Raw genomic sequence first — 8,403 nt, 5'->3', positions numbered from 1 at the left:
TGTGTGTGTGTGTGTGTGTGTGTGTGTGTGTGTGTGTGTGTGTGTGTGTGTGTATTTTTTATACTTACTTGTCGCTGCAACAGCAAGAACAAGGATAATTGCGTACTTCATTGCGAATAACTGACGTAAAGATGCTGCGCTTGCCAACTTAAATCAATTTCTTCCTTTCTAAAAACAAACAAGAAAAAAAGAATCATTAACTGGTCTGTGACATTTTGCACGATTTGTACAGTAATCGACAGAAATATTTTTTCAAAAGATTAAAAAATGTATATATAAAGTGGATTAATATGGAATTGAAAAAAAAATGCAAATTTTATTGGATTTGAAAGGACCCACAATTATACGTTTTTTATATAAAAATGTTTTTAGTTGAATTAAATTAGAATTATTTGAAACTATATTTTGTAGCTGAGAAGATGCTCTAATCAAAAATTCCTACAATTATTCAAAAATGGATTTACAGATTTTGCTGCAGCATCATTTGAAAATTGATATTTTTGAACTAATTAAATGGAAAAGAATTTGTTTCCTAAGTGTCTTTATTTTTAGTACATCGTTTTTTTTTTAACTATATAGGCCTTTATATATTTATTTATATCTGTGTTTATACTTATATGTATAATAATGTGAGATATGTTATAATGCCTTTGCGATATAGGAAAAGTTCGAACAAAGCGAACGCCTTGAACAAAGCAAATATTTTTTATTTTTGCTTATCTGTCTGACATGAGTGCCATGAGAGAGTGCCATGAGTCTCTAACTACCGAAGAAATGATCGACCGGTTACGCCATGAAAGTACAAAACATATGACTGCGCTCATTTTGTGTTTGATAATAGAGAAATAAAATAAAGAGAAATAAAATAAATTGTGTGTTTTCTTGTGATTTTTGCTAAGGTATGTAGTTTAATTATTAGCAGTAACTGTTTCTTAATCAGTGTGATTCTTTGTAAGAATTTTCTGACTTTAAGTGTATTCAAGATTAAAATTTTTCATTTGTTTAAATTTATTCTAACTTTTCCAAATTTGAGCAAAGTTCTTTGGGCAAAGTGGATGGGGGCAAAGCGAATGGCTCATTCTCTTTACCCAGTATATGATTGCACTAAAAACCGGGAAACGGAGGGACAGATGATCTTTTGAGTGAACGAAAGGCACATGATTGTTTACATCTTATTTTTGTTTTTTTTCCACAACGCAGTATGATATGTATTCTGAAAAATACATCGATCCATCATTCAAAGACTAGAGATTTGTTCGCGTCGCATGAGTGCATTGGAGTGCATTGGAATGAGTAGGAGCTATGATAGGAGCATATTGGAGTATGTTGGAGCATGCGACATAAACAAATCTTAGATCTAGTGCAGACAGTGTATCAAATAAGCTCATTAAAACTGCACTAAATATAAAGGATTTGGTAACTACTTTTGTGATGACTGCCAACACTGATTTTGATTTTTTTAATTCCATCCTTATTGTTCGAGTGACCCGTTCACTTTGTTCAGGAGAGGTCGGGCAAAGCGGATGATTTCTCTTTTTTTATGTTTTGATTAAAAAGACATTTAAATGTTAAAGTTTTTTAATTTTATTTTATTTCAAAGATTCCATTAATAGAATTATTAGAATAAAAAAGATTTCTGATCTTAATTTTAACTTTTTTTCTTTCTTCCCAAACTTTAACACATCCGCTTCGCCCGGACTTCCTCTATACATACTGAAAAAAAAACAAAATAATTATTGATTATGACAACTATAAATTTACTAATTTTGAAATTATAATATATATAATTAGTTTTACAGAACAATAGCAATTAATGATATTCAATATTATAGTTATGGCAATAATATTTGTATACTATTAATTGATAGCGAAATAGCGATTCAATTAAATAATTATTTAGATCTAATATATATATATAAGATGTAACAAATTAACAAATATATATTTTTCAATAATTAAGATTAAAAACATATTATATAATATTTTTCTAGTTTTAGATAATACATTTTTTAAATAAAACATAATGTCATAAAAGAACTAATTTATAAGCATTGTTGAGATAATTTTAAAAAATACATAAATACATAACTTACTAAAGTCGCTTACTCGCGATCAATATATTATCAATACTGCCATCAGAGGACGCAGTGAAATTTAATTTTTTCTAACAAGAAGAAAACCACTCAGCAATAAAAGATATAGCATTATAAGATTTTTTATTGATATTATAATAAAATGATTCTTTGAATGCGAGTCATTTGGATCAAAGACAAAATTAAATGAGAGATAAATTTCTGGAAAAGTTTATTAAAATTTGATATCATTATAACAATATATTATAAAATTTTAATAAGAACAATAAATAAATTAAATGGATTAAGAAAATATAGTAATATTAATTACTTGTATCATAGAAAATGGTTACTATTATTATATTTTTTTAATTTATATAGCTTATTTATTGTTCTTATTACAACTTTATGGTACATAATCGAGTTATTTGTCCTGAATTTCTAGTTCCTGATATGATTTTTTTCTCTATATATATATAGATGTATATTGATGTGCACCTATTCCATCTCTTCTCTCGCGCACTATGATATAAACCTGTTTAATAATTTGATCACATGTTGATTATATCATATCCGTGATTAACTGTATAAATGCTTATGCAGTTAATAAAATAAATATATTGTCCATAATAAAGTCTTTTTCAGTATAATTTGACTTAAAATAATAATTTTCAAATTATTGCTACAGCAAAATCTGTCCATTTATTATAATTATGCTTATAGAGACTTTTTTATTAGCATCTCATAAATTACAAAATATTACAGTTTTAATTTAAGTGAAACCACTTTTCCCATATTAGTGCAAGGTTCTTTAATCTTCTTCAAAATAAGCTCTGCTGTAATATATTTATTGTTGGTCTATTTCTGCTAAAAATGGTTCTTAAAATTATTTTTTGAGATATTCACAAGCGTTCTCTTCAAATTTTGTTTAATATTTCAATATCATTAAACTTGCGCTTCTTTAAATTTTTTTAACTTCGGGATAACTATATAAACAAAGAAACGCATAAAACTAATTTTAAATCGACGAATATAAAAGTTGTCCTCAATAAATATGTTGAACAGATTGAGGCAAGTGAGTGAATGTATTATCAAGTATTTATATTCGCTTATTAATAAAGCAATCCTAAAAATTTTATGCTATGCAGATGCTCATATATTATTTTTAGCGAATCGTATATCTCATTTTTACCAATTTTGAAATAAAATTTAATTCCAAATATGTTGCTCAGTACACATTGTTTTTTAATATTGCAGAAATTGTCATGGAAAAAATATTTAATTAATTTTTTAGTTTACCATACAAATAATGCTGATAATACGTACATCAGTTTAAAAATATCACTTGTCTAAATTTGCGAACAACTTGTGCTGTTACAACGACGAGCATTTATAATATTTTTTTAAATGTATGAGGCGATGATTTAAATATATGAATGAGACTTTTTGTAAGTATAAATCAACATTGATAAATGTACTCATTGACAATTGTCTGTTCAAGTCCTACACAATAGGCTCATAACAATTATTTCCGTAGTTCTTATAGTGGTGTCCGAAAAGATAATAGCAAGTTTGCAAGCGTTATGCAACGCATAGTTCGAGTTCATGCGTTTATCTAATTTCTTGCAAACAAAATATTAAAAGCGTCGAAATTTTGTGTATGTAAAATGGTTGGAAAAAGACGCTTTCAAAGTGCAGCACTCGGTACTATTTATTCAAGAAACAATAACTATAAAAATAACTATAGCGAGTCCAATTGTGTGAGTCTGAACCAAACACCTCCACTTATCACTCACAAGTGTAAAAAATCTACCAATGTTGATTTATGCTTATACAAAAAAAGGTCTTATTCATATTTTAAATTACTTCCGTATACTCAAACTCATATACGTATGTATATTGTATATTAGATTGGGGAAAAAGTTTCTTCGTATTTAAAAAAATTTTTTTGACAAATTATATCGCGAACATTTACCCCCGTATACCCCCTAGAGGTGAGATATATGGCTACTCATAGGAAGAAGGGGGGAGAGGGGGTATGTCTCATAAAAAATTTACAAATAATATATATAAATAAGACGTTAAATAACACGATAACTTATAAAATGCGTTTATAAAGTTTTCTTAAGGAATAAGAATGATAAATATGTATATGAAGTAATAAATAATAATTACAATCTTCCCAGATGTATTACAAGTGTTATGACATGAAGTATATATTTTATAATGTGTATATTATAATGTGTTTATTGTATTTAATGCACTGAATTCAATCTATTTGTATTCAATCTATTTATAGCATTCTGTATGCTTTGGGCATAAATCTCGCCTGTTAACAATGCCATATATCCCAGATAAGATATACAAGACAATAAATTAAACAAAGAATATAAGAGCAAAGTACTTGTATTTTGTTATACAACATACTTTACTATTCCTTTACACTCATGTATTACGAAATAACCACCGAAGTTTTTTGTTTACAGTAATCATTTTATGTAGATTATAATTTATGGCGCTACTTGACACAATGACAAATTAATTCAACTCACAATAATTTTATCAATATTAGCAGTAAGAAACTGAAATCATAACACAATACTAATATAACATAAAGACATGTAACAGAGTAGTTGCAAGAAAATTACCCCCACTCCTTCTATTTTTTCTGACTTTTGCGTAAATTCCAACGCGTATTTGTTGGAGTTACCCTATGTATATATATATAAAGTGACTCAAAGTTTGAGGGTAATAAAATTGTAAAAAAATTAAATAACAAAAGCAGGGATTCGGATCGAAAGATATTTTTAATTTAATTCCGGTGTAGGTTTAATGAAACATCGAATAAGTATTCCGATTTCTCGATTAGTGAAGAAAATCGAAAAATTAAAAATTATAGTTTTTTAAGATTTTTTTCGGTTATATAGTTACTCACGAGACAAAAGTGATATAGATCAATCAATGCTGTAGGTAATCGTTTTTTTAATCGATTTGTAAGCAAAAGGAGCCATCTCTTATCAATTTTATAGAATTTAGTTTCAGTTTCGGTTCACCGGAAAAAAAGGCTATAGAACGATTTTCGATTTCAATTCCAATTCCGAATCTCTGGATAAAAATGTCATTTTCGTTTTTATAAATAGTTTTTTAAGTGTAAGAATTTAAAATGTACCAGGTTTAAACATTGTTTAAAAAATTATTTGTCCGTCTAATGTCAGATCGAGAGACCTATGTGCGGCTTGACCTATATTGTATCTTAAAGGTCATCAATTGTTTACCGTAAGCGATCTGAAGTATTTTTGCGTCTCAGTAGTCTCAGCGCTTCACCGGTTGCACTTTTAGCTGTTGTGCTTTTAACGAGAAAATTTAGTAAATTTTGAAAAATTAATAAGCTTTTAGTTCGAGTAACACATGTTATATATCAAACAAGTGGCCTGTTTTAGATCAGATCATTAAAAAAAAAGAGATCTAATCTAAAGCTAAGTCTCGTACCAAACGTTTAGCAAAGGGCTTAAATAATCCAAATCAAAGTCTTATTATATGCAATAATATTAGATGTTAATTTTGCAATCACTGATACTAAATATTGTCATTGTACGCATAATATCACGTATGTGGTACGTGTGACACAAAGGACTTTTTAATGAATGTTTAATGATTAAATATCTATACTTTACCTTAAATATCTATACTTAAAAACTACTTTATTTTAAAAAATAATATGTACTTTCATTATTTATAATTTTTCACGAACTTTCACACTACAATCTTATTACTCTCGAATTTTGGAACATCTTATATATTATATATGCTATAATAGATAATGTAATAGACAGATAATTACTATAAATTTGTACCAATGAATAATGACAGATATTTTTAACGTATGTAATTACATTAACCATTATATTAATAATGATAATGTTGAAGAGACTGTAACAAAGCCTCTAATTCGATTATAATCATATATTTTATAAAAGTATCTTAATAAAATTTTTTGTTTATACTGTATTTCAGATGTCCTTTTTCATATATTAGAAAAGTAAAACAATTCTCACATTAAACTTCAACTGATACTTGTGCAATTATATGATAATTTCTAATTGATAACTTTATTAACAAGGAAGACCCCAAATAATCTTTATCTTATCATATGTAATATAAAACAATGAAAGATGTGTGTGTGTGTGTGTGTGTGTGTGTGTATGTGTGTGTGTATGTATGTATGTGTGTGTGAGTTGAAAGTAAGGATGTTTCAATACGGTCTGATATTTTAAAATATCATTAATATTTAATATTTGACATTTGCGTTGAAACTTTGAGTTTCCTTGAGTTTTCGTATTATAGCATATCGGATTTAAAACCTAAATATCAATTAATTCGATACAAACGCTTTCCAAAATTCATTATCAGTCTATCATAGTTTATCAGCACCCAACATTAAAAGGCTGTAATATGTTACGTTATAGATTTTCAGTACTAATAGCGAATTTTGGAACACAGCCAAAAAGAAGTAGGAGAATTAAAGAAAAACGACAATTAAGGAACTTTGATATTTTGTAATCATTTCAATTATCATATCATCATATTGTTACTACATATTTTGTTTTATATCGAAAATATCTGTTCTCTTTTGTTTTATATCGAAAATATCTGATCTCTTTCACAGATTCCTAATTGAAAGTCCGAAAGTAATTGCACAATTATATGTTCTGAGTTAAATTTATTTATAAGACTACATATGTATAGGAAATGGAAGAGTTACTTTTTTATTATTTTTACAGTTACTTTTTATAATAACGATTTTCTACATAAATGAAGTTCTCTGGAGGAGCAGCTCAATATCAGTATCCTTTTCTTGATGAAATGAACGGCAAAGTTTACGAAACCTTAGCATTTGCAATGAAAACTCGGCGATAACCCAAATCTTCTGGTATTTTTGAAGATAATCCATAAAAGTTTAAAAAGCGTTATGAACAAATTGCTAATGATATCATAATTTTTTTATAATTATAGTGATAACTAATTAAACGCTGCGTGTGCATTCAGAAAAAGATTTTTTGATTCAAAAAAATGTTTGCTATAGGGTTAAAGAAAAAATTTCTTTAATTTGAACATCATTTCTTAGATTTGAACAACATTTTTTGAAATCAAATAAAAAAATTTATTTGATTTTTTAATTAAAAAATTTCTTTAATTTGAATATCATTTCTTTGATTTAAATATCATTTTTTTAAATCAAATAAATTTTTTTATTACGTTCAAATTAAAGAAATTTTTCTTTAACCGTACAGCAAAGAAATATTTCTTTGAATCGAAGAAACTTTTCTCTGAGTGCGGTCACGTTAAGATTAGGGAAGTCACTTTGAAAAATCAAAAGATTGTCACTATTACGCGTTATTTATTGAAAAAAATAACATAGAAAAAAATAAATTTCTGATTTATGTATATTTTTATTCTTGAATGCTGTTTATTTTCATTTAAGTATAAAATATTCTCTTCAATTATAAACTTCACTAGCATCAATAATAAATAGATTTATGCAAAGTATATTTTATTTTTAAAATTATATTCTTGTTTCTAAAATCATTATATAGTTCTAACAAATTCAATTATTTAATTACGCAGAATTATTTTATTTTACGAATAATTTATTATTAAAATGTTTATTCTTGCCACATAAAATATTTTTGGATTAAAGCATTTATACATTTCTTTAAGAATTCATTTTTTTGTATGAATAAGTAACGAGTAGCGTAAATTTACTTTGTTATAAGTTAAATTAAAAACTAACTAATTACAAATTGCGAATTATTTTTTTCAGTAACGATTTTTCCAATCAGATATAAGTAACTATTGATTGTTCCCAACTCTAGTAATATATTATCATAAAAAAAAAATTCGTAATGTCATTACCAAATCATTATTACAATAAGATAACTAAGTAACCGCAGCTACAGGAACGAGTTACTTCCTTTCCCTACATGGATTAGTTTAATATATAATTTTGACCATATAATTTTGAAGTGATGCTTCTCTATTATTTAGTTGTATTATTCATATAATCATTTTATTTTTAATCTTATTATTGTTTACATTATTATTTTTTACTCTTTGACTGTGTTTTTAATTTCCATATATAACCTTTACTACGTTTTACTTATACTGTGGTACTGAGACTTTGATTACTCGTATCATGCAACCGTTATCGAAGCTGGCTTAAATGTGAATCGAAATATATATATATATATATATATATATATATATATATTATTATTTTATACATAACTAATTCTACTTATAGTAGAGTGTAGTAGTTATTATTATTATAGAG

General features: G+C 26.4%; 1 protein-coding gene across 1 annotated transcript in view; it reads right to left on the bottom strand.

Moving 5' to 3' along the window:
• LOC105627752 (glucosylceramidase-like) overlaps positions 1 to 111 on the bottom strand; it is a 14,928-nt gene extending 14,817 nt beyond the window's left edge. The window contains exon 1 of the mRNA XM_012209032.1: positions 69 to 111. Within this exon, the coding sequence (XP_012064422.1) occupies positions 69 to 111 (43 nt within the window). The remainder of the gene's footprint in view (positions 1 to 68) is intronic.
• Positions 112 to 8,403: the final 8,292 nt, after the last annotated feature.

Source organism: Atta cephalotes (assembly GCF_000143395.1).
Source record: "Atta cephalotes unplaced genomic scaffold scaffold00010, whole genome shotgun sequence".
Classification (NCBI taxonomy): domain Eukaryota; kingdom Metazoa; phylum Arthropoda; class Insecta; order Hymenoptera; family Formicidae; genus Atta; species Atta cephalotes.
This window is presented reverse-complemented; position numbering and strand designations above follow the sequence as displayed.